Source organism: Oreochromis niloticus, linkage group LG7 (genome assembly GCF_001858045.2).
Source record: "Oreochromis niloticus isolate F11D_XX linkage group LG7, O_niloticus_UMD_NMBU, whole genome shotgun sequence".
Lineage (NCBI taxonomy): Eukaryota > Metazoa > Chordata > Actinopteri > Cichliformes > Cichlidae > Oreochromis > Oreochromis niloticus.
The window spans coordinates 31,501,383-31,528,981 of record NC_031972.2 but is presented as its reverse complement, the minus strand read 5'-3'; the positions used below and the strand labels follow the sequence as shown (position 1 = coordinate 31,528,981).

Below are 27,599 nucleotides of genomic sequence, written 5' to 3'. Positions count from 1 at the left end.
GCATAGGTTTTGAGTGGTCAAACCTTGTTTTAAAAAAAAACCCTTATAAAATGTAAAATCTTATTCCAGAAAGAACTCAGGAAATATGAATTTCAGATTAAGGTAGAGTATCTCAAATATGTGACTCTTGAGGAGTTCTTGATCCTTGCACCATGTCATTTCCTGTCTTTCCCCTCATTTCCTGTCAATCGACTTCTGTGCTTTTTCTAAATTCATATCTTAATAAAAATCTCCTCCTAAGCTCATATATTAATATTACAACATACATCTATCAGCTAGCTTTATACCATTACTGTAAACAATATTTATGTGACCACACTCGTGGTAGAAAGCTTTTAAAAGCTGTCGTGCATGATATTTTTTTTCAAGACTTCTTCCTACATTGATATTTTAACAACTTGCACTGTTAAACCTTTCATAACTACAACTCAGAGTGAGTCATGTATGTGCTGGGAAATAATACAACAGGTAGGCGGGGGGACAAACAGACAGAGCGAGAGAGAGAGAGAGAGAGAGAGAGGGAGAGAGAGAGAGGAAGTGGTGAGGATGCTCTACAGTCGCTGCAGCACTTGGCTCCTCATTTCACCACAGTCAGCCTAAGAGCTGATATCACACAGTATTCGTCTGTCACTGCCTTTTCCCAGACACGCGTTGACCAGTTTCTTCACAGCACCATGCCGATCAAGGTGAGTGAGAATCTCTTCTTCTTTCCGCCTCTCCACTTTGTGTTAAGGGGGGCAAGGGGTCAACTTTTCCATCTTAATCTGTGCCATCTTAGCTGTGAATGTGTCATTGTTTTAGCCTGTGCGGGCCAGTCGTGTGCCACTTTAGAGGGAAGACGTGTTGACGATGGTATCACAAGAGGAAATCTGCTCCACTTCCTTTTCGTCAGAGAAAAATAAAATAAAATGTGCCATAGCCAGCTGGCGAGGGGTTGCCATCATTTACATGCATGCAAAACAGCTGCCGTGTGCGTGCTGTGTGAGGAGGGTGCAGGTTTAAACATTCACACGAACCGACTGAGTTAAATATAGGCCTTCAGTGAAAGCTCCCAGACACCAAAGTAGACATCAATTCAGAGGTCTTTTATAAAAAGCAGTGTAAAGAACCGGCATTGAGTTTCTGTTTGAAATTACAGAGTTGTAAAGAAGTGATCACTCAGATGTGTGTGAGTATGGAGGATGTTAGCAATACTGCTGACGTTTGTTGCATCATAATGAAATGTGTTTCTAGTCTAGACTATGCTGAAATGAGGCCCTGTGGGCTCCACTCAGGGTGGAATGTTTAATATTTTCTCAACTTTTATGGACAATATATGACAATACCAAAAGATCCATCTGTGCATGTTCAAGCAAGAATGTCATACTTAGTTATACAGTATAGTGTCAGAAAGTGCTTTATAACCCAATACATGGGATATAAATGAAGGACATAACAGCAGCACAACGTTTCAAGAAAGAAAGAAGCAACACTAAAATGTGCAAACATTTGAGATGTTTTAACAATGGAATTAAACGAAATTTTAGCTTCACATATCAAACATTTTTCAAGATATTTAATTGAAAAATGTTCCACTGACACACTTTCAGGCCCCTTTTCTCACACATAGCAATCTGTGGCAATGTTTGAATGTGAATAAATGAAAAAGCTTTTATTAACTTGCATACCTGTAGTTAGCTCTGTACACCAATTGCTTCTAGGCCTTAGAGCTGTGAAGGGCCAACATGGAGGCTTTATAGAGACTAAAGACAAAATGCAGAGCCCAAAAGCAATGGATGGCCTCACGGAGGCTACGTCTACCTTCAACATGAGTTTTTTTCCACAAAGTCTAATCTTTTCAAACTGTTACAACATCTCCCTCTGTATAATCTCTGAGCTTCTGTACCAATGTGTCATTACAACAGTGGTAGACTGACAGTCGTACACTCGCTTCTTCAACCCAGCTGCATCAGGTTACAAAAGTCAAAAGGTGCACAGCCTGCAGAAACTGCAGCTGATGACAGTGGGTTACGTGGGTAACGACAACGTTGACGTCAAACTATGTCACGTTTGACGTCAACGTTGTCGTACCGTTCGAAAAGTGCCAAACGGTGGGTATAAAATAGCCCTAAGATCCTGGGCACCACTGAAAACAAGTGCAAATATAATTAATGAGGTATGAGAGCATCAGTTTTAACAAGCAGCCCAGTAGCAGCAAAGCTTGTGTGGTAGCCTAAACTTAGTGAAAAGAAGAGCGCAAATGCAGCCCATGTTCTTCTTCTGAAACCACAGACTTCAGCTTTTAGGTTCATAGGTGGAGAAAATAAGTTCTAGAGAACTGTTTAACATGTGTTTCAAAAGGAATTTAGCACAAGTTACACAACACATCACATCACCACAGAGACATCAACCTCTGTGTTTTGTAATGTCCCTTTATAAAGCTTCAGATTCACATTTTGAATTGTGTCATTATTAAACCAGAGGTGCAAAGGTGAATCTGACTGAGGACACTGCATACAATAAAAACAAGCACTTGGCAATGGTGGGAATAAAGAACTCCCTTAGGAAGAGCTCTACGATGGCCACAAGCGCACTTTCACTATTGGGATGGGGCCAGGACTGTTTATGTGAGGTAAAGGATCTTAAATTCAATTTTGGACTTCACAGGGAATCAGTAAAAAGAAGCCAACATAGAAGAAAATTATCTCTCATTCTAGTATGTATTAGTATTTTTATAACAGCCTGAAAATAATAGAAAATTACAATATTCCAGCCTAGAAGTAACAAATGTATCAACAGGATCAACAGTAGTAAGTTATTACAAAGTAGCTTGACTTATGCAAAATAATATTGTAATTTACAAAATGAGCCTCAAATTCCATAAAAAAAAAAAGACTGGAAACGTGCTTATATTACCAGATCTTCTTTATATAAGCAGAGAAGTCGCCACCTGTTGACCGTTAGAAAAAGTATCAGGTTTAAGACGTGATCACATTAGCTTTGCCTTTCAGCACTTTAAGGAACATCCAGCTTTTATATACAGTAAATGGGCCACTATTAGCCCCTTTTAAGCCACCCTAGCATGAATATAGAGATAACTCCTAAATGTAAATAAATGCTTTTTTTTGATGGACTGAATTGTCTTAACAATCCTTCAGTAGCTGTTTGGGTTGGTGATGACTTGCTGTACTGAAGCTGAGGAGTTCAAATATCTTGGGCTCTCAATTGGCTCAATTTTGGCTCTCCCTTAGATATAGGGTTAGTAGCTGGGTCATTTCTGACAAGCTCATAGTGGAGCAACTAATCCTCCACATCGAAAGGAGCCAGCTCATTTGGTTCAGGTATCTGACTAGCATGACTCCCAGGTGAGGGGTTTTATGTCTTATCGGGAGCAAACCCAGCATTGCTAGCTTGGCAAAGCCTCAATGTCCCCTCTGAAGAGTTGGAGGCGGTGGCCAGAGAGAGGGAGAGGTCTGGGCATCTATGCATGGAGTGCTGCTTTCCCCACACCAGCATCTATAATATTTAGGCATTTCCAAATTACACTCCCATGTAAGTCAGAACAAATTCCCTTACTTCTCAAAAACGAGTTGCAATGATTTTTGAAGAGGTTCAGGTTTGATTTATTTTGAGACAAGTAAAAGCCAGAAGTTTGCTTGGGCTGCACTTGAAGTTATTTTTCTGAACACATGCAAAGCCTTCTTTTAAAAAAGTAAACTACATGCTTTCAGACACAACTTAGTGGTAGCAGATGCCAGTGTCTGAATGAACGGCATCTATCTGATCTATCTAACTAGCCTGGAGACAAATTAATGCAAATCAGTTCATGTTTTGGCTTTTTTTGCCACATGGTGCTGTTACATCACTTAGTGTTTATTCAATATGTAAAGTGTTGCAAAGGCAAACCAAAAATAATCTACCAAAGAGTTTATGTCCATACAATTAACCTCATTCACTGCTCTGACCACTAGGTCAGTGTTTAATCATCTTTAGCAAGGTTTTTATATCTGTTCAGCTTCTAATTTAAACATGCAAAGGAGAGCTGCATGTGAGATCCTTGAAAAAACAAGTTTTGTCTTCACGACCCCCTGAAAAGACAGTTGCATTCTCTTCGAGTCAGACCGCAAAACCACATCCTGAAACAGTGCTTAAATTAGACAGGGGCTTGTCTGCCAGGATAGATTTTTCAAATTTGCTCATTACACAAGATGATGTTACTAGACGAAAAATGTAACTTGTGTTTACTAATGTTGGTTAAAACGCTGGTGCAGTTGCAAACTGAATCACAGAATACCTCCAGCTGATGCCTTTATGTACACAGGTGAGTCAACTGTGTTAGTGTTAGTGCATCTGCCCATTTTCTGGCACAAATATAAGGCAGCTGTAACCTATATGGACTTGTTGCCAGGTTTCCAGATTATGGATTTTGCATAAATAATCATTTCCTCATCCATTATTCTGATGAATCATACTTCTCACACCTTTAGTTACTGATTAAAGGTTCATTCATTTGTTACGCTTATGTAATGCTTGAATCTCCAGTCCTGCTTATGTGCAGATTAAGTTTTTCAATTGTTTCCATATTTGCTTGTTTGAGGTTTAAGTGCTTGTGTATGTTTTGAATGCACATTTGCATGAAAATATGAGGTACTGAATATGTTATAATTTAATTATAAACCTTCCTGGAGTTTCATCCATGATAAAGAATGATATGAAAATGTGGTCATGGGGAATTGCTGAAGTTAATTTTCACAGTTTTAAATGGTAAATGGCCTGTATTTGTATAGCGCTTTACTAGTCCCTAAGGACCCCAAAGCTCTTTACACATCCAGTCATCCACCCATTCACACACTGGTGATGGCAAGCTACATTGTAGCCACAGCCACCCTGGGGCGCACTGACAGAGGAGAGGCTGCCAGACACTGACGCCACCGGCCCTCTAACCACCACCAGTAGGTAATGGGTGAAGTGTTTTGCCCAAGGACACAACGACCGAGACTGAACCGGCAACCGGCAACCTTCCGATTACAAGGCGAACTCCCAACTCTTGAGCCAGGATCACCCGTGAACCTTTTTACAGTTTTAAAACTGTAAAAAGGTTGAAAGTAGCACTTCATAATACAGCCCTCAACTTTCCACATCATATTCCTGTGGTTATTTTCAGCATCTAAAATTAGAACTTATGCAGAGTACAAGACGGGAGTTTTTTTTAGGATATTTTAAAGAAAGGCAGGGTTCAATATATCCAATGGCACAATGGCTCAGGGCCAGAAAAAAGTATGTCAGGCAAATTGGTTGGACTTCTGTTCAAGCCAAAGAAGTTCACCTGTGAATTGTTTCACATTAAAATACCAGTACATGTCCTTTATCACACCACCTGTTTGGATAGTTTGAAACAGTCTCTTTAGTTGTTGAAATTCACCAGTGGTTTGTTGTACTCGGTTATAGCTCAACTAAATTAAACAGAAAGCAAAGTGAAATCTGTCTGTGTTCAGATAAGCTTTTAGATCTTTAGATTTTGAGCAGATGTCTATGCTGCAAGCTGACAGCAACCACCCAGTCTCTTTTTAACAGCAACACCGCAGAATACAGTGGTGAGTTAAAGTGGAGTACATGATTTACTATATTTACTACAAAGCTTTAGATTTATGAAATTAAATTAGCAAATATATTTGGTGGTATATGAGGTGAAGGGAAAACTTAATTTTGCAGTTTCATACACTGGTAATTACACATGGGTGCGTATTATAGAGTATCCCCTCTTGCCTTTTCACATTAATTACCCTTAGGTGGGGTGGTCTGTATTTTTTGTAATTTCAGGAGAATTACATTGGAAATATATCGGGAAATAAACCATAATTTAAAGCCCATGCAATGGAAATGAACAGGTCTTGGTATATGGCTTCATTTTGCTAATCACTGTGTTGTTTTTTGGAAGCTGATGATCACATAATCAAGAAAACACTGTGCACTGTTATAACACGGGGGGATTGAACATGTAATAGTTCTCAATCCTTCTTAATTGGGATCAAGGGTTGTTGTGAAGTATTCTGGAGTTAAAAGACTAACACATTCACCAAAAGGTCCTCAGAGTCCAGAAGTACCCCAGACAGAAAGATTATTGCAAGCCCAGGATATACTGTAAGTCACAGGAAAGACAACTAGACAAGACTGATAGGGAAGTTTTTCACTAGCGTGTGTGCACTTTGCATTGACATTCATGCAAATGCAACACATTGTGTAACTCATTTTTCTTTACCTCATCCACAGGAGCAGCCTACCTGGAAAATGCACTTTATGTAAATTGTTGTGTTTGTGCATTTACCACTGACGGGAAAAAAGGAACTCGGGGAGAATCAAAGTTGGAGGAAGGACAGCCGAGCTTCCCCCTAGTCCAATTCTCTCTGTCCGAAAGATGTCAGCATCCCCTGCCAGCACCCTAGGAAGGGGAACCAAAACCTCTAAAGCGTCAAAGGATCATAAAAAGGTGAGTGGATCATTTCAAGCAAGCAATGGAAAAATCTTCTAGTAGGAACAAAGTTACTCCCACTTCAAGTCATTGCTGACGTCAAAACAGAAAATATCTGTGGTCAAACAGAAGACTGAAACCAAAAGTTGTTTTTTATTTGGGAGTCTAAATGTGAAACTTATTATTTTCTTTCCTGAGCTGTTTAATTCACTTATTGACTACACCATGACCTTGGGAAAAATAAGTTGTAGCTTAAAGGTTCTGGCACCCGCAGGTCATAAAAATCCAAAAAGTCATACAGAAAGTCATGTGCAATATTACTTTAAGTAAAATGAATTGCAACAACATGACTGCAGCTACTCTTTCATCAGCTGTGTTATGTAACAGAGCTGCTCTGTGAGGTAAGGAACAAGTGGTGGGAAAATGGTGTGATTAGGCTGATCAACTTCACATTCTGGCTCACAGGAAAAAGCTCTAAATAAGTTCTAAAGTAAAATTTCTGTTTTTCTTTTAATTGGAAAATTTAATTTACGTGTATGAAGGCTTCGTTTAGTATTTGAGGCTTTACTGAAGTGCCGGGAGCCTGTTCCAGACTTGCAATATCATCAAAGCAGTTTATTTTAAATGTTTATTTTAATTATAGAGAAACTACAGTTTCTGGCTCTTCAGTGTTAGCTAAATTTTGTAGTTTGCTGTTTGTGTTTCACATGCTTCCTACATCAAAAAGCTTCAGCTTACTATCCTCTTTGTATATTAACATGATATCTAAAAATGACATACATAAGACCGTTAATCCAGCTAATGCTGTCACTCACTGTGAGGCTACTGTAAGCACAGTTTTACTTTGAATTAAATGCTAACATGCCCATAGTTACAAAACAAACTAAAGGAGCCATTATTGGTGATGTCAGCATGCTAACAAGTACTATTAACAAATATTGGAGATTAAAATTCTTTCTGAGAGAAGCTTGCTAATGCTATAGCTAATCCAGTATTGAGGTAAGTGTTGAACAATGATAAACTATTTTATAAAGAAAGCAAAGAAAATGTTCAACTAAGTGCCACAAAAATTCCTAATTCTAAGATGTCTAATTTGTTTGTTAGCCTACACCAGCTGCACTCAAAGGCGCCATCCAGCTGGGCATCGGTTATGCTGTGGGAAACCTCAGCTCGAAACCAGACAGAGATGTACTCATGCAGGACTTTTCTGTGGTGGAGAGCGTCTTCCTGCCAAGGTATACTCACATTTGCACTGCAATCCTTTCAGATAATGACCGATGCACATGCACATGCACAGGGATTTCCCCCCCATATATCTAGGATGTTTTCCATGCATGGTAGGTTTACTCTGAAATGTCAGGGAGTTTAATTTTATCACTACCTACCAAGGAACTGAATGCATTTTTGGGAGATTTGAGTAAGCTTTAAATCCCATATTGGCCTCATTACATAGCACATCAAGTCACTATCCAAGTATTAAGCCTAAACTCAAAAATTAACCAAAACTATGTAAGTCAGCTAAGTGTGCATATCCTCAGTCTTTTCCAGCCTACAAAAAAATATAAGTTGACTACATATTGCCAATGAAAGAAAGAAATGCAAATTATTATTATGAGAAATCTTAGACTGAGTTATTTAAACCCACACAGTGGCAGCCAACCTGTATTGATGTTAAGAAAAGAGGGAAGTTACCTTTAGAAGTGTGCAAATAATCACTTGTGGGTTGACAGAAACCACATGTTTCAGCAACCACGTTATTTCTCAGTAGGCATTTGGCATTTGGTTGTTAGAGGAAGGTAATACTGCAGCTGTTTCTTTCCAGTAGTTCATTTCATGGATTTCAGCTATCAGTAATTTTTAATAGTTACACCTGTGCATTTCTAACCGTGACCTGTTATGTGCTCATGTCACAGTGCTTCTAAAAGTTGCAAATAGCTAGACTAATACATATTTTGTATGTGTTCCAGTGAGGGTAGCAACCTGACCCCAGCACATCACTTCCCAGATTTCCGTCTGAAAACATACGCCCCACTGGCTTTTCGCTACTTCAGAGAGCTCTTTGGCATCAAACCGGACGACTATCTGGTGAGGGTGGAGACCCAAATTCACATTCAGGCTCAGGAATGTGTGGTGTAAATTTCCCCTGAGTTGATTGCAAAACATTGGTCGCCTTAAACTGTTGCCTCACTTTGAATTTCAGTACTCCATATGCAACGAGCCGCTGATAGAGCTGTCCAACCCCGGCGCTAGCAGTTCCTGGTTTTACCTCACCAGCGATGATGAGTTCATCATCAAGACAGTGCAACCTAAAGAGGCAGAGTTCCTGCAGAAGCTGCTTCCTGGTTACTACATGGTGAGCTACTAAAACAAGTCTTACCACATTTGCATTAAAGCCATACAGCAACATATGTTTGCATTACTCAAAGCAAGTTAAAGGGGGGGGGGAGTAGTTTATTCTGGCCACACATGAAGTATTGTGTAAGTGCAACATACAGTTCCATATTACTAGTAATTACTTAAGCTTTAACAGTTTGCTCAAGCTGCTTTATATGCTAATGTAAAACACTCAACATTATTAGCGAGAACCCCACCTATTAAAATTAATTGGTGACAGTGGTGAGAAAGAACATCTATTTGACAGGAAGAAACACCCAGCAGAACCAGGTTCAGGGAGGTGCAGGAGTTAACAGATTGTCAGGATCACCTGACAATCATCCCTAATTATAAGCTTTATTAGAAAACAAAATTTCTGTCGGATGAACCTAAAATGGAGCTGCTGTGCACATGCATCAGCACGTGGACATGACTAGCTAAAATGTTACTTTTGGGGAAAGGGAACTGACTACTATATCACCTTTTAATATGCCACTGATATAATCTACAGTTCCCAAAATGACCTGTTTACATGTGTATGTTCACATTTCTTCTCCGACCACTTATTTTGGACTAATTCTTATTTGAAAGTTGCAGTTTCAGTCTTTCTCTTCTTAAATGGACTTAAAATGAACAATAAAATGATTCATTTGGACCAATATTATCAGGGATATTTACTCCTTCTCTGTTTATCACTTAAAAAAAACCCCATCATGTTTGTTATTGTAGAATCTCAATCAGAACCCGAGGACGTTACTGCCCAAGTTCTACGGCCTCTACTGCATCCAGTGTGGAGGCATCACCGTTCGAGTGGTGATCATGAACAATGTGCTGCCGCGAGCCATGAAGATGCACTACAAGTACGACCTGAAGGGATCCTCGTACAAACGCCGCGCCTCACGCAAAGAGCGTGCCAAGTCCTCACCCACATTCAAAGACCTGGACTTCCAGGACATGCACGAGGGCCTGGTCTTTGACCCGGACACATATAGTGCCTTGATGAAGACCTTGCAGAGGGACTGTCGGGTATGTTTACATAAGGACGTTACATCCATTAGCAACTATGTGTTGCATTCAATAGATAAATAACTCATATACAAGACCTTTAAGATTTGCATTTTTACTTGTCAGATATATCAACTGCTAACATTTTTAAAGACTACAAGTTAAAAATATACTTTTTTCATGATACTTGAAACAACATAGTCTAATAGCTGCAAACTTAGATCCATTTTTTTTTTAAAGATTGCCTTAAGAGGGTTGCTAGCTCATCATTTGGGGACCATTAAAACCTTAAACTTATAAATCCAGCTTTTATGTTGTAAGCCACACCCACTAAACTGCTGGCTAGTGAAGCAGATTTTGTGTTTAGTGTAGCATGCCTCCAGCAATACATTCTCATCCTGGGGCCTTAAATAATGCAGGGTTATCCGATGCTGCTTGCATCTCACTTTTATGAACATTGTGTCTGTTAGGATGGCAAAGTTGGGAGCTGAGTTGTAATGCTCCCATTTTAGAGACACTGGAGGTTTTTTTAGTCAGGAGGCCATGCTTACCAGTCCGTTTATACCTTTGTATTTTGCTTTTTTTTGGCACACTTGCTAATTAATTTTCTTTTGACGCATTTGTTTTTTTTATTGTAGGACTGTTCTGCTGTTTAGGCATGGCAGCAGGTTGTCGTCTGTTGTAGGCGCTGCACTTTGTGGTTGTGCATTGTTGCAAAGGTACAACATCAAAGTTATGTGGGCTACAACTGCTGGTGCCTTTGCTCTTTTTAATCAAGTAAAATTGAGAAATTAAAAGCAGCCATTGTTTGTGTTTCTCGCGCCCACATCTTTAATCTTTAATCTTTTTGTTCTCACTCGTCCTCTCCTGTTGTTCACAATAACTTTTGAACTAATCATCATCCTACCTACATTTATCGGCCTTTTAACCTCACTGTTTACTGTCCAGTCAGACCTGTCATGTCATCGGTTGCAGATATTTTAACTGTTCCCAGAATTAGATCTAAGGGTGCCCAAGGTGCTTTCAGGTATTTGGAACAAGCTGCCTTCTGATCTGAGATCAATTACGTCTGTGCATCAATTTAAAAACAGACTAAAAACCTTTTTATTTACACAGGCCTGCATCCAGTAATGTTTTTGTTATTGGTTTGTGTTCTATTTTGCCTTGCTTTATTATAGTTTGCTGTTTTCACTGCCTTTGGCATTGTACACCTACACTGATTTTCATGTTCTCCTGTGCTGAGCACATTGAGTTTGCTTGTAATGAAATGTGCCATATAAATGAAATTGCCATTGCCGTCATCATAGGGCGATGCACTGCTGGAGTTTCATGGGATTGCCTGATATGCACAGACACAGGGCTTTGCAAACAAACACAAACATGGGACCATAAATCCTACAATAGGCACTTAAAGGTGCTTGGTTAAGTTAATTACAGCTACTTGGTTTGAGTTAGGATGATATCAGTGTTTGATTTACATTGCATGTACCTTGCTTGCAGCTCAGACATGCTAATAACTTTGACACAGTGAGAACATCCTGTTTTCATACATGAGCTTTTGACAGTGTTCAGAGATTCTGGTCGGTTGACCTTTTCCACATGTAGTGCAACAATAAGAGATGGTTTGTCTGACATGCTGAGAACTGATTTAGGCGATATGACACAGGACACCTGATGCTCACTGGCTGTGAATTTGCTACCCATGTTATTCTCTCACAGCTTTAATAGGATCTTCCACAAAGCTTGTTCTTAAGAATTTGGAAGGTAAGTGTTGCCCAAATCCAAATTTTGAATGCTTAGCTATACTCTCCAAAAGGAAAGGTCCCAGAAAATCAGAATTCTTCCAGAGCTCCAAACTAAATGGCCAGCATCCGTCACTTACTTGGTTTTTGTGCCAAAATCCCCCAAAATAAACCCAAAATCCAGAGTTTATAAGTTTATATTCAGCCAATGATAACTGCGCAATTCCCCTACTTTAATAACATCACACAGGTCAGCACCTTGAGCTGTGCCCCTGTTTGTTATTCCCTGAGCTGTTTTGATGACTGCATTAGTGCGTGCCTGTTGTTTCATTAGCGAGAAACAATAGTGGTCACTTGATGAAGGATTAGCGTGCAGCAGAGCGAAACACCTGACTCTTGGTCAGGCGGAGCAGCTGGACGCTAAAGCGCAAACTGGATGTAATACGCTCTTACTGGGCGGCTGTATATGACCTCAGTTAGTGCATTAGGTAACACAGCACATATTAAGGCCCTTTATTTACAAGAGGTACTTCATGACATCAGTGCTTGGTCAGAGGGATTGAGGCTTGTGCTTTAGTGTATTTTTGGCTTATAGACCCAGTGTTGATCTCTGGGAGGGGGACTTCCTTCAAAGTAAAACTTTTTATTTATTTACTTTTATAAAGAAAATTGAACTGTAGGTGATTTTTGTTTTATTTTATTACTCAAATTATTATACTGTTAAAACCACTGAGTAAAAAACGTCCACATATATCAAAAAGGTGATATAATAAACAAAATAATGACTGGAAATTCTCTATTGCCTTTGTTTGGTGATCTGAAATATTTAAGTGTGACAAACATATAGAAAAAATAGGAAATCAGGAAGGTGATTGCAGCTGATTGCTTGACAGATAAGCAAGTATCTGTCCTCTGTTGCTATTCGTGCAGCTCTGCGGGAGTTCATGTCCGTATCAAGTAGCTTTCTTTAGCAGGCATGTCATTTGTAACCTCCACATGGCTAATCTGTTAGCTGATAAATGCCAATAATGGAAGGGTTTAGGTATGAGGCCTAAGCCAAAGTAGGGAACAAATTAAAGTATTGACCTCTTTCTTTTTGGTAGATTAAACGTCAGAGGATCACCAGATCGTTCTGAGGGATAAATAAATGTTTATTTGCTCAGACAAAATCTCATTAACGGTTGGCAAAATTTCCTGTTCAGCTCAGCTATGTGATTTAAATGAAATGTCTCTTTATTTAGGAATATAGAGAGATACTAGGCCTATGTAAGCAACTAGAAGCCTCAGACAGACATAACCACAAAATGTCTAATACCCCAGGCTCTGCTCTGCAGGCTCGATTGACTTTAGTTACATAAGTTGCCTAAACAATGCCTGATGTAAACTTTACCTCATTTTAATGTTTTGATGATTTGATTTCAGCATGTCATAGCCACCCTTCCTTTATTCATTTTCCTCTACTGAAAATACAACACTAATTCAGATTTATTTAAATGAAGGGTAATGGATTATTTTTAATCCCATAGCTGTTCTGTTAGCTTTGTTTATTTTTATAATGTAAATTCATTTAATGGCCCACCTGCAGTGCATTCAAGGTCCACCAGAGGGTCTGTAGTGTGCAGGTCACACTGTGACATGCTTTTTGATGCTCTAAAGGCGGGCATTTCAGCATGGGAGTTTCTTTTAAACAAACCCACTGAAGTAGTTGCAGGTTTTTTGTTTGGCCAGAACCTTATATTGTCCCTGTAAATCAATGGGCTCTGGGGAACTTGGTGTCATGGTTTCAGACCTGATAGCCACTGGCATGTGTAGTATTTAAACAGTTAAACGAATGGAAGGTTAAAAATTTTAGCGCTGACAAACTCATTAGGGAAACTGCAGTCTAACATTAAAGAAAATTATTGAATTTTCAAAGGGGGTTCTTAAAATTTGATTCCCTGAGTTCAGTTTTGGTCTCTTATCAGGTCCTGGAAAGCTTTAAGATCATGGACTACAGTCTCCTGCTGGGGATTCACGTTCTGGATAGGAAGCCGCTGAGCAGAGGAAGCAGATGTGACAGCAGGAGAGGACAGAAAGTCCTCTACTCCACCGCCCTCGAGTCCATCCAGGGGAATGTCAAGGACCCAGAACCAGTGGCAGATGATGACACGTAAGTGGACACTTTGGACTAAGCAGCGCATATGATAGAGGAAACATTTTTTAAACATCTCAGTTCACAAGTTATTTTTATCTTAAATTAAGTGTTACCATATACTTTGTACATACTAGTTTGCACACAATCAAATCTAATAAGAACGGTTTGCTTCCTACTAAAACGCTTGTTTTTAGGTCTTGTTTCCCTTATTTTTCTAGTGGCTTCTTTTTTTAAACCTCACTGCTCGCTGATCTAGTCAAAAATGTAGAAAAGTTTGACATTCAAAAGCATAATTTCATTTAAAAAACTGTAAACTTATCATAATTTTTTTTCCAGGTTGGGTGGAATTCCCGCCAAACATAAAGACGAGAGTCTGCTCATCTTTTTAGGAATTATCGACATTCTTCAGTCTTACAGGTGAGCTCACAGCAGTAACATGCACAAAAATAACATGCAGAAGACAAACTGTCTCATCATCCTTACTCGGCTGCACCTGGATCAGTCATCCCCGTGCAGCATTACAGAAACATTTGTACACTTTTTATTGGTTTAATAGTTTTGTTTTGGTTTTTTCAAATTCATTAAAATAGGCAAAGACATGTGACTCTTTTTTGTTTGTGACTCATGTTTCCTTGGCATTATTATTAGTTTATATTTTATGATTCTCAAGGTTTTCACCCTGTTTTCCTGCTTCAGAAACATTTAAATTAGTTTAAACACTCATTACTGGCTCAGTAAACACAGGCTATATTATTTGTTATTTATTATTTAAACCTGGAAAATCTACCAAAATGGGATCTGTCCCCATCTCTCATGACTAGACTGACACAGTCATGGCTGAGAGGTACGGCTGCAGCTCAGGCTGATAGTTCTGGACTTGGCTGAGGTGGCCAAAAACCCACAACTAAATTAAAGAGATGCATTGCAGCACAGCCATCAGAAGCATAGAAGGCATGTAAAAGATGGATTTGCAACAAAAAATGGATGGATGAATACAAACAGCTGTAACAGTAAATTGTGTTGAAAAGATATCGGCCCCTATACTTTTATGTAATACCACTTTATACCACAAGATGGTGCAGTCAGGACAACCGTTATTCAACCAGGCAAGTCCTTAATAAGAGCACATTCTTATTTATAACTGCAGCCCCTAGAGGAAATAGAGGTATTTAAAAGGAAATCTAAAAAGCTAAACAGCTCCTTAGATGTGAACATATACGGTTAAACCACTGCCCCCTGGTGGTGAAAAGTAAGAACAAAAACTTCAAGGCTGTGCAGCAGGACCTTGCTAACCACAGTGGCTACCTCCATTTTATTTTATACAGTCTATGGTCGAGAGCAAGCATAAATATTTACATAAGTAAAAATGTTACATAATGATTTTAAATTTTTAATCATTTTCAGGTTCGTTAAGAAGGTGGAACACTCCTGGAAGGCTCTTGTACATGACGGGGTCTGTAATACTCCTTACTTCTCCTTAACCGCAGGCTGTTTTATCCCTCATGTATGCGGCTGCTCACACGTGTGCCCTGTTTTCATTTCAGGACACAGTGTCAGTGCACAGGCCCAGTTTTTATGCAGACAGATTTCTGAAATTCATGGGCACGACTGTTTTCAAGAAGAGCCATCGTAAGTCATGCTAACCTGCCACCATTCTGTTTCCTGCATAAACGCAGCTTTGGTTTTAAATTCTTTCTCTGTGTGTTTAAGCTTTAAGAGGAGCATCTTCAAAGAGGAAGAAGAACTCCCTTTATGCAAAGTCAGTCTCCCAGGAGATTCTGTCCCCACTAAAGGAGAGGAAGGAGGAGAAGAAAGCCCAAAGCATGGACAACCTGGATGGAAACTGTAAGCTGTTTCTTTTGTTTATGTTTGTTTTATTAGGAGCTTTGCTTGACTCGTTCGCTGACGGTGTGTTTGTTTTTAACAGTTTACAGTTCCTCCAAACAGCCGGATCTTCTACCTGAGTCTGCCGTTTCTTTAAAATCCAGCGGAAAAGAGGAAGAAGACTATGAAAACAGGTACTTCACATGTACTGCTTTCAGATCAAAGCCCAGTTTTCAGAAGAGAAGTTGAGAAGTTGATATTTTGATCTGATTCACCCTGACACAGACATGAAAGTGTGTAACCAAAATCCATCCATCAGTTCTTCAGATTATTTTTGTGGACATTGTTTAGCTTGCACATATTTGAAGCCTTGAAATTTGGCCGTCCCCATGTTGTTGGAGCCATAAAGGACCATATTTGGATGACAGGGTGGCGGACTATGTTATCAGGAAGCTGCTGAAAAAGGCTTTAGTATAAGGGGATCAGTTTCCTTATGGAGCCAGCAATCAAGCAGCCATTTGAGGAATTGTGTGTTTTTAGGAGTTGCAGTTCATTTTCATGTCTAAAGTTTGCTTCTTGCGGCTTGTGAGCTGCAGTTTTTTTCCCTGCCGCTGATGAAATGTTCCAAACAGCTGTGTTTTTACTGTTTTCTAAAGAGCTAAAGCTACATCTTTCTTTTGATATTCATCAACATATTCTGAGAGGATGCTGAACGATGAATGATGATGTAGACATTAACTCGGCTCATACACACCTTTACACAACAGTAAATTGTATTTCTATGTTGCAGTGAAGACCGACGAGCCTCCAGTTCAACGATCGCTCTGGACGATCCACTGCCGCCCCTCAGCAGAAGCCAATCTGACTCTGAACTGGATGTCTACTTGGTAAGCCATGTAATTTCAATTGCAGAGTCTTATTGGGTTCTGTAATTCTATATTTAGCTTATCGTTAGAATACAAGCAACCCAGGCCCAGCACCGAAGACCAGTAAGCATTTAACAAGTCCTACATAATCCAGTCAGAGCCCTGCTGAATGAGGCCCAGACTGGCTCCTGAAAAGAAAGTGAACAAGATTATTTTTCAAGCTGAAGCTTTAACATCCATCTGTGGTTGTACACCCCTCACTCAGTACAGCATCAAACTGAATTATTTAGCTAGAGAACAGATTTCAGGCTACATTCATTTGTCACACAAGGGGGAAGAGGGGAAAAATATTCAGGGAGGTCAAGCTTAGATGTTTCTGTGTCCAGAGACGACAGTTTAAATGTTATCAGCCCATTGAATTGCTTGAATTGTTCCATTCATGTCACCTCATCTGTTTCATTCGGTCTTAGAAAAAGAAAGTATACAGAGTATGTAGACATCTGGTGGTCATGCCAAGAAGTGACTGTAAAATCTCCAGTTGGAGATACCGTAGCAATTAATTAATACTTTTGGTGCCTAAAATAAACTACCTGCTTAGGTTTATTTTATTTTGGTGTTTACATCCAACCAAACAGCTCATAAAAATCAGTTTGTGCATAAAAGCTCCAAACGTTTCGATATATTCTCACATCCATATGGTGACACTTGCAACATTAATACATAACACTGAAGGATTTTAATTGTTTGTTTGGCGCATATCTTTCAAGACAGTACTTTACTAAAGACCATGAAAGATAAAGCCACCCACACCCAAAAACCCACCCATAATGTAACCATGCATTTTGAAGCTTTCATACTAGTGTTTTGGTTGCAACCATGTAGAGCCATTTTGGAGTCAGGTGGTTGGAGCGCTTCGTAATCAGGTGCCAAGTATGGCTGGCAAGCCGATAAACTGTATATTCAGTTCAGTGCAGTGCAATTCAGTTTTATTTATATAAAGCAACAAATCACACCAACAGTCACCTAAAGGTGCTTTATTAACACCAACAATCAAACAACCCAATTTGATCCAGCACGTGGTGAAAGTGGGAAGCAAAAACTCCATCTGAACTACAAGAAATCTCCAACAGAACCAGGCTTAGGGAGGGGCGGCCATCTGCTGCAACCGGTTGGGGATGAGTGGAGGAAGAGAGGACAAAAGACACTGTGGATGTATAAATCTAAAGCACAGTCTCATATCTCTTCCAAGAGACAGAATAATATAAAACTCAAATATAACCTTCCTGGATGACCCTTCCTTCACAGGAAGTTCCATTATTTGTCACATAATATCATTTAAAAAAGGATCCAAAAGTTCAATTATGTTCTAGAGGTTTAGTGACAGCAGCCTTTGCCAGTTACAAACTTGCATTTTAATGCTGCAACGCTGTGTGCTTTAAACATTAAAGTCTTTGGGACTTGCTCACTTTTAGAGCCAACCTCAAGTGGCCATATTCGTGAAAATCCCAATTAAATGAGGTGATCTCTGAGTAGACTTGGTAGGATGCCACCTTTTGGCCATTTAGTGGGCTCATAATGTTTGAATGGATGCCTGAAACTATAGGCTTCAACTAGGGCTCATTAAGGGGCTCATTAAGACCCATTAAGACTAACTTATAAGACAAAGGTCATGACAACAAGATCAACTCTGTTGTTGAGATATTATATTTGTCCTCATAAAATTACATAAAAGAACCCATAGTTAGTTATAAAAAAATCATAATTTGTTGTTCTGCTGTATTTGGGAACACCATGCACAATGAACTCAGGGGTCACTGGGTGTCTCTGCATTTTCAGCCTCACACAGTCTCACCCAGGCGACCCAGCTGGAGCTGATCAGTCGTCAATAAAGTGTAAGCAGCAAATTACACCCATGATCCATTCTTTTAATTTGTACTGATCCTCTGATTGTGGCAAGAAGACATGGAGGCTCTCATGATGTCTTATTTTAGCCCCCAATGAATGTGCTCCATGAACAGAATAGAATCACGTAGTGACTCATGACTATAACAAACTGACCTTTATTCATAAGATGTTACTACCTAATACATACATACATCTTCTTGCTCAACACTCACATGCAATTTATCTCATCTTCTTGGAACTCTCTTCTTTGATGGCGGTAGCCCCGGGGTCCTGAAGTCCCCTCTGAGTGACTCAGCTGAGTCCAGTTCCCTCCTCCCTGCCCCTCGGTCCTTGTGTCAGCCTAAGAAACCTTCATGTATTCTTTTTTTTCTACAGCACTTCTCTTACATAACCACAAAATCCTCATTCAGGCTTATATGAAGCCGTTCTCCAGTCTACATTAAGCGGTCCCACTCAGGCTCTGCAGGAAGCCCGCAGACGTCCGAGTTAATCTGATCTCAAAGCCTCTGACATTAAGAGTGGGACTCAGAAACACTAAAAATACTGTAGGTAAAAAAAAGGAAACCTGGGCCATGAACCTATCTGTCTCCTCAAGTAAAATTAAGTAAAATAAGTGTTTTGGCTTGGGCGGATGATAAGCATGCTCCCAGCTGTTACCCTTAACCTCCTAAAAAAAAGAAAAAAAAAAGGCCTGACTTCAAAGACAATGGGTTTTTTACTGTGGGAATGCAGTAAAGAGTCTGCACTCAAAACATCAGTTCAAGCATGACAGAAATAAATGCAGCCTGACAGCTTCACTTTGATGGACAACCTCATCCTCTGTGGCAAAAAACCTGCTCACTGGAGGGTTGAATAAAATATACTGTATAGCCAAAAGTATTCGCTCATCCATCCAAACCATTGAATTCAAATGTTCCATTCACTTCCATAACCACATGGTGTAATAAAATTAAGCACCTGACTTCAGACTGCTTCTACAAACACTTGTGAAAGAATGGGTCGCTCTCAGGAGCTCAGTGAATTCCAGCATAGTACTCCAGTATAGTACTACTGGGAATGACAGCAACTCAGCCACAAAGTGGTAGGCCAGGTAAAATCACAGAGCGGGTCAGTGGACGCTGAGGCGCATAGTGCACAGGGGTCAACAGTTTTCTGCAGAGTTAATCACCACAGACCTCCAAACTTTATGTGGCCTTCAGATTAGCTCAGGAACAGTGCACAGAGAGCTTCATGGAGTGGGTGTCAATGGCTGAGCAGCTGCATGCAAGCCTTACATCACCGAGTGTAATGCAAAACGTTGGTGTAAAGCACGCCCCCACTGGACACTAAAGCAGTGGAGACTTCTCTGGAGTGACAAACTACTTCTCCATCTGGCAATTCAATGGATAAGTCTGGGTTTGGTGGTTGCCAGGAGAACAGTACTTATCTGACTGCACTGTGCCAAGTGTAAAGTTTGGTGGGGGGGGGGGGGGATTATAGTGTGGAGTTGTTTTCCAGAAGTTGGGTTTGACCCCTTTGCTCCAGTGTGTAAGGAACCTTTAATGCTTCAGCATACTGAGACACTTTGGAAAATTTCATTCACAAAGGAGGGTCCATAAAGACATGGATGGGTGAGTCTGGTGTGGAAAAACTTGACTGGCCTGCACAGAGCCCTGACCTCAACCTGAAGCAAGACTTTTGGGATGAATTAGTGCAGAGACTGATTGGGATGTCATCCAAATTGATATTGGTGTGATGGCAGATGAGCAAATACTTTTGGCAATAGGGCGTACATAAGAAAATATAAAAGATGCCAGGATGTTTTTGAAAACTGCTCTTTTTTTTTTTTAACTTAACACACCCAAGAATGCACAGATGTGTCTGTTGACCTTTGTCACCTGAAGGCAAATAAAATCTTCTCTTCTTGATTTCTAGTGAGGAGAAACAGGGCTATTGCTCCTTTCCAACCACCTGCACTTGTGAACTTTGAAACACCAACCGCAGTCCAACAACATGAAGACATAAGGACTTCAGAACAGCAAACATGGCACAAACTACAAGAAGTAGCCTGTTCTTCTCATTTTCTCCACTGTGAGCATCACTATGATCCTTAAAGAAGCATAATGCAGTCACTCGAGAAAAAAAGTCCCATGTTTCAATCTCAGAAAAAATCTGCTCTGTTTTTCCACAATAATGAGATGCCTCCTCCATGAATGTGGGAATGTTCTTCCCTCTTGCGCCGAGTAGGGCTCGTTACTTCTGCTGCCAGTTTTTAATCCATCTGTACTTCATTTGACTCCCAAATTTTCTAACAGCTTTTTACTTTTACTCTCTACACTTTAACCACTTTCTATACCTTACATTTAATAATCGTACTTTAGTTTTAACACATTTGAGGTGTGTTATTATTTCACTGTGCACCTTCCAGACATCATAGCAATATGAATGTATATGTAGGGAATGATAATACATAAAAGACAGTCCCACTGGTGTATCTGCCAACTGATATGCAAGGTGTAGAGTTGAAAGATAAAAACCCCACACATGCAGGGAAGATGAGTGTGAAGCAAAGACAGAGAAAAGTACAGCTGGTGATGTCATGACACGAAATCAAGACACTGGTCTGTTAGCATTGCACAAAAATAGCTAGTGAAAAAGGAAATACTTTTTATTTTCGAGTACATTTCAGAGTCTGTACTTAAAGTAAAAAAATCGGGTACTTTCTTTAACGTTACTTGAGAGAAAAATGTTTGTACAATTTAAAAAAAAAAAAAAAAAAAGATTCTTCAACCTCAGTAAACATGAAGCAATAATTCTGAGTCAAATGCAACTGAAAATTATAAAATCCAACCTTCATTTATTCAAATAATTAATGCTTGAAGAAAATATGCTTGGTATAAACTGATTAACAGACTTTGTGAAGCGGTAAAAATGACAAATTCTAGTAGAAACGCAGCAATTTCAACTTAGTTTGTATCTAATAGAATATATTTATACTAAAAATGAACAAATCTGAATAAACCTTAGTTTTCATAACCCTAATAACATTATTTTCAGTGAATAGTGTATAATAATTGAGTTAATTGTAAACCATGTGGGTTTTTGATGTTTGAATGGCCAAAAACATTTTTAGGTTCATTTGTTTCTACAAAGAAAACAGCTGCTTATATATTGATTACAATATAACAATAAGATAAGTAGTTTCCTGTTCTTTACTTCTTCTTTGTGTAATTTCATTCGATTTTAATGTTGATCTTAATTAAAAGTAAAACCTAAAACATACAGTGACAGTCAAAGGTCTGGACACATTTGAGGGCAGGGATGTTTCTTATTGTCTGAGACAATTTTAATTAAAATAAATTGCTGTGAAAAATTAAGATTCATAACAGATCACAAAGGCACATTTGTGACTTAGCTTTCCTATTGCTGGGATGTTATTGATTTCTTTATAAATAAAAAAAAAAAAAAATTTGGTAGTATGGCAAAGAAAGGTCAACTGAGTGAAAGTCAGAACAACAGGAACCCAGTTGAGACAGAAATCCCTTTGGGAAAGTGTCAGGAAGGCATCTGGTGTGAAAACCTACCAAATCAGACATATGGAGCACCTGCTGCGGCGACCCCTTGTGAAAGGGGGAGAAGCTCCACTTTGACTGAGCATGTCCAAACTTTTGACTGGTTCTATAAAAAATTAAACTGGATGAATTCAGGAAAACAGAGCAGTTTTTTTTTATTACATGTTTTCGGAATTTCTAAGATAAGTATCCAAATTAATAAATCAGAAAAATATTTTTAATTTCATGAAAAGTTATATAGGAATTATTGCATGTACATCTCGTTCATTTAACAAAATGGGGGCATTTGTTATTGAAAGAAAAGTGCATTAGGCTCTGTTGTTCCTCTTTCTTTTAATTTTAAGTGAAACTCAACTTTCCAAATCAATGGAAACACCTCTACAACTAGCAGATATGTTAATGTGTATTAGTAGCACTGAACTACTGTGCTGACGTGCAGTAAAACACTACAAAGCTGCTTCTTTGCCTGTTGTCGTTCACACTGCTGCTAGTAAATCCTTGTGTTTCTTTGCTAATATTTTCTGTAAATGTTTACATTTCTCAGTGGCTGGTTCCATGAGGAAGTAAACATATCAGCTCATCGGCTACAGAAATAGATCAGTGCTCGTTTGTATTGTATTTACGTAGAGCTATGTTCAAAGATCATTCAGGTTTTTCAGATGTATGTGTGAAAATCCATGTTAGTCGTTGTACATTCACTCACATTTGCATAAGTAACACCCTGTGTTTTAACCCAGAAGAACATTACAAAAAGACATGATTAAAAAATGAATAAAAAGACAAATTTATTAGATGAACTGAATTTTCAGACATAAACTTCCCATTTATGACTACTTTGCAACGTACCACAATAGCTTGCTAAAACTAGCACTGACGGAGCTGCTGGCATGGCTCTTACACCTGTTTAAACATGCAGAATATTTTCAAAATTTTCATGCTATAATGATGTTTGAACACGTGACAGATTAAAGGAAAGAACTGAACCCTTGGCCTCTGCAGTAAAGCAATGTGGTCGGTGTTGTGGTTCCACTCCATTTGTCACAATCCTGTGGCTCTGTGTTATCACCTCTCTCCTCTGATGAAAATTTTCTTTGCTAATAAGAGTTCATAGAATGATAAAAAGAGTGAACATTTTGTGAAATACATGACTTTGCCTTTAAAACCCAACTGAACACCTACTATAGCAGATTTTGTGTTTTAGTTTCATCCCCTGGTTATGGACTGGGGCTCTAACGCTTTGTGAACCTAAACTAAAGAAGTGCTTAAGAAGATAAATGGATGGTGGATCCCTTCCACCAAAGTTTCAGAGACCACCCACCTTTTCTTTTTCTTCTAACATTTCTTAAAATCTAAATCATTACAAGATGATATAATAATAATAGTGTTGATAAAACTAGAAAAGGTGATATACTGTTGTTTATAGTGTGTCATTCCTCATTACACCCAGATTTTACCTGCACTGGTGTTTCATAAAACTATATCCTGTTACAAACTGTGTTGTACTCTGCAGTAAACAGAGACCATACTGTGTACCATGTATATATTGTCTTCTTATCTTCCACATGCCTTAAAAACTTTAAAAATCAGTGCTTTAAGATGCTTTGTAGGCCTATAATTGTACCATAGCAATACTTTAAACTTGTATCAGGGAAATAAATTATTTCAATATCTTTACTTTGATATGTGTGTTCGTTTTTTGCTTCAAAATTATGTTGCTTTAATATAAAATAGAGGGCAGTATCCATGGCTTCTGTTGATTAACCCGTATTTCTATGTGTTGCTTACTGGTGAGGTTATTTCCCCTCTTCACTGAGTCAAGTTTCAGTCTTTTGACAATGTCTGACTGCTGATTGTCAACAGCTTGTTCATTGTTTTTCTGTTTACAAAGAGACTCTATTCAGGGCAGAGGGTCCTAACAGAGCAGGTTAAACCGGTCACACCAGTTTTATATCACCACACATTCACCGCTCGAGTAGTAACAATAGGAGTGTGTACAGGTGGCAGCAACAGCCTGAATCACTAACAGATTTTACATCAGTGCTCACTGTGGCTACATACTCAGAGGAAGACGGTGAAAGATATGGTGGAAAAGTGATCCTTGAGTTACATTCTTTAGTGTTTGATCACCAAATATGAAACCTCATTTAAAATGTGACAAATGTACACAGACATATGTGTGTTTGGCTGCTGGCTAACACATGATTTTAGGCATGTAGACATAATCAAGATGACGTGCTAAAGTTCAATGTGAGCATCAGAATGGGGAAGAGATTCATGTTACTTTAAACATCACATGTTAGTTAATGCCAGGCAGGCTCGTCTGAGTATTTCAGAAAATGCGGATCTACTGGGATTTCCCACCACAACCATCTCTGGGGCTTATAGAGAGTTATCAGAAAAAGAGAAAATACCCAGTGAGCAGCAGTTGAATGTCAAATCCATCCCTTAGCTGGTTTCTTGAACATGACGAGTCATGCTATCATGTCAATATGGACGAAAATCTCTCAGGAATGCTTCCAGCACCTTATTGAATGAATGACAAGTGTCATTGTGGTGTTTTAAAATGCTGTTTGACCAGACTTAAATGCGCTGGCTTCTGGGTCTAATAAAGCGTAAACAAATTAAGGTATAGGCATTTGAGTATGTTAAACTGTACTAGGGAAATGTGACAGATATAGTACTGTCTCACTGTCTTTAACAGCTGCTGACAGAGAAACCATTCATAACCTCTTACTTCCCCCAGTTTTCTTTCACTCCTTCTCCTAACATTTCCCTCTGTGTGTTACATGGACTGGTTCTCATATAGCACTTTTCTACTCTGAGTACCCATTTACACACATTCACACAAGCACTGTTTTCTACGCTGTTTCTAACTGCTTTCTATCTAACATTCACACGTATGCTAACATGGGGTTAGTATCTTGCCTATAAGGATATTTGGCATGCAGACTGGAGCAGACTGGGATCGAAACACCAACCAATCCACCCCTATACAGACAGTCCGAGACATGAGAAATTTTGACTGTCCCTACAAGACACATTTCTAAAATTTGCCTTTTACTCAATGCATATGAAGGGAATGCATTTTATTATAGTCAGAAGGATAAGGTTGATCATATTCACCAGGAGAAATTACCAAAAAGTTACAAGCTTTGCAGATTTTGGTGCCTATGATAGAAACTACCACAAAGAAAATGAAGCAAAAATGAATACATACTGTGTTTCAATATGGTGTCAAGTAGCACAGTATATGTGTCATAATTGATTACAAATTGCCAGATATGGCTCAAAAAAGGGATGCATCCCTACTGAAAGTCAAAACCTGTTACCAGACAGAACAGCAGCTGAAATAACAGTGAAATAAAAGAATATAGGAGAATAAGACTTTCACATTTGGCCACAAGAACAAACTTATGCTTCCTTTTATCCTTATTATATTTACTTAGCGAAAGAGCAGGAAATGTGATATATTAGTCCTGTAACACGCTCAGTTACTCTTATTTTTAAAATAGATACAAAAATGTAACACTATCACCTGCCATTGTCCCACACAGACACACTGATGCGCTGCTTATTAGCGGCCAGCTAGATTAAACAAATTAGCGTGCTAAACCATTATAAACCATTCATTATAACAATCCAACTTATTAGAAATTTTAAAAAATGCAAACAAAAACAGACTCATTCCAAGCTTGTAACAGCCCCCTTCCCATGTTTGTGGTCTCAGTTAGTCGCTTTCCCTCGGTACAACACCCCTGCATGTACTCACCCTCATTCCATAACCAGACAATCAAATGGGGGCTTTTCCTTTTTTTTTAAGTAGGGTGACACAGGACGGACCGACAATAAAGCGATTAGTATTTGATAAGACAAAAAGGGCTAAGGGCCCTCTCTTAGAGATAGGGTGAGTAGTTCAGTCATTCAGGAGGAGCGCAGAGTAGAGCCGCCGCTCTTCCACACAAGGAGCCAGCTAAGGCTGTCACCGACTGGGTAAGGTGTCCCGGGCGGGTATGTCCAACTGGGAGGAGGACCCGGGGTAAACCGTGGATGTGCTGGAGAGATTACATCCATCGGTTGGCCTGGAAATGCCAAAATACTTCCCTGGATAAGCTGGAGGAGGTGGCGAGAGGGCGGTATGGGCTTCCCTGCTTCGGCTGCTGCCTCCGTGACCTTATTTCAGATAAGTGGAAGAAAATGGCTCCATGTTTTCTTCTTTTAGTTTTTTTTATCTACCTTCCTACTTTCCACCACTGGTGTTACACATGCTTTCATGGTGTAATGTATGTAAAACGAGTGGCACTATGGGACTACTGGGTGGATACCAGGGAGGCCAATCACATTTCACAGGGAGCCAGTGCCACCCCATCCTCCCTATGTGGCTACACCCCTGCTGTCAATACATGAACTCAGGATGATCAGGATGATACAGGGTAAAAGAAAGAAAAGTGACATTTGATTAACATTGACAAGCCTTATTTATTAGTATAATTATTTTTAATTTCATTTATTTATTGATTACATCATAAGAGAAAATATGAAACTATGGAAATCTATACATGTTTTCAAGCTTTTAGGAATCTTGCTCCAGGCCTTAATAGACATAAATGAAAAAAGAGATTCACTCAAAAGAACTCCACAGTCAATCTGAGCAGCTGCCCTTGAAGCTCTACTTATCAGCTCTGAGCAAAGTTGTCCATATGTTTTCTGCAGTGCAGATTTAGCACTGAGAATTAAAACGAGACAAACATCTGAGTGCAAGATTAGATTCACATAACTGCATATTTTGTGTTTACTAAAGTTATCTCTGAGCATCAGAAAGAGGAAAAATGACATTTTAAATGGCTTTGAACGTGGCATGGTTCTTGGTGCCAGATGGGCTGGTCTGAGTATTTTAGGAACTGCTGATCTGCTGGGATTTTCCCCACACAACCATCTCTAGGGCTTACTGAGAATGGTCCAAAAAAGAGACAATGAGCAGCAGCTCTCTGGGCAAAACCTCACTGTTGATGTCAGCTAAGAACAGGGGACTGAAGCTACCGTTTGCACAGGCTCACTGAAATTGTACAACAGAAAACTGGAAACGTTTTTGGCTCGATTTCTGCTGCGACACTTAAAAGGGTAGGCTAAGAATTTGGTGTGAACAACATGAAACCATGGATTCATCCCACCTTGTACCAGGGGTTCAGGATGCTGGCGGTGTAATGATGTGGGGGATATTTTCTTGACATACTTTGGACCCCTTAGTACCAAATGAACATCGTATTAACATCACATCACCTACACGATTATTTTTGCTGATCCCTTTATGATCACACCCCCTGATGGCTAGCAGCAGGATAACACGTCATTTCACAAAGGTCAAATCATCTCAAACTGTTTTGTTGAACCGCTGGTGTCTGTGAGTTCCCTGTACTCAACTGGCTTCTACTGTCACCAGATCTTGTTGTAATAGAGCACCTTTAGGATGTGGTGGAAGGGGAGATTTGCATCACGGATGTGCAACCAAATGTGCAGCAACTTTGTGATGTTATCATGTCAAAATAGACCAGAATCTCTGAGGAATGTTTCCAGCAACTTGTGGAATATATGCCATAAAGAATTAAAGCCACGCTGGACTCTTGCTATTACTAGGTCCAGCCCAGTAGTAGCAACAAAGTGCCTGATAAAGTAGCTGGTGAGTATGGAGTTTCGGTATTAAAGTCCCTTTATATGACACAGGAAGAGTGACTCAGAAGAATGGCACCGCCCTAA

At 39.4% G+C, this 27,599-nt stretch overlaps 1 protein-coding gene across 3 annotated transcripts; it reads left to right on the top strand.

Annotated features, from left to right (window-relative positions):
- Nucleotides 1-517: 517 nt before the first annotated feature.
- Nucleotides 518-23,522, top strand: pip5k1ba (phosphatidylinositol-4-phosphate 5-kinase, type I, beta a). 3 transcript variants are annotated; one of them, XM_025909205.1, is made up of 15 exons: nucleotides 518-686; nucleotides 6,250-6,466; nucleotides 7,553-7,683; nucleotides 8,416-8,533; nucleotides 8,649-8,801; nucleotides 9,551-9,847; nucleotides 13,533-13,717; nucleotides 14,039-14,119; nucleotides 15,107-15,155; nucleotides 15,247-15,331; nucleotides 15,413-15,547; nucleotides 15,630-15,720; nucleotides 16,317-16,413; nucleotides 18,229-18,284; nucleotides 20,212-23,522. In XM_025909205.1, exons 2-14 carry the CDS (start codon nucleotides 6,395-6,397, stop codon nucleotides 18,265-18,267), a joined length of 1,533 nt encoding a protein of 510 aa, XP_025764990.1. In that variant the 5' UTR covers nucleotides 518-686; nucleotides 6,250-6,394; the 3' UTR covers nucleotides 18,268-18,284; nucleotides 20,212-23,522. The 3 variants fall into 3 exon arrangements, with proteins under 3 accessions (XP_025764990.1, XP_025764991.1, XP_003440259.2); XM_003440211.5 differs by lacking the exon at nucleotides 518-686 and adding an exon at nucleotides 5,838-6,120; XM_025909206.1 differs by lacking the exon at nucleotides 18,229-18,284 and having other exon boundaries at nucleotides 523-686.
- The last annotated feature ends 4,077 nt before the right edge of the window (nucleotides 23,523-27,599 follow it).

Excerpts from the sequence above, each read along its gene's own strand:
- pip5k1ba (XM_025909205.1), top strand. The coding sequence starts at position 6,395 with ATGTCAGCATCCCCTGCCAGCACCCTAGGAAGGGGAACCAAAACCTCT. Across the intron at positions 9,848-13,532 it reads CCTTGCAGAGGGACTGTCGG|GTCCTGGAAAGCTTTAAGAT; the intron begins GTATGTTTACAT and ends GTCTCTTATCAG. Across the intron at positions 15,332-15,412 it reads TGTTTTCAAGAAGAGCCATC|CTTTAAGAGGAGCATCTTCA; the intron begins GTAAGTCATGCT and ends TGTGTGTTTAAG.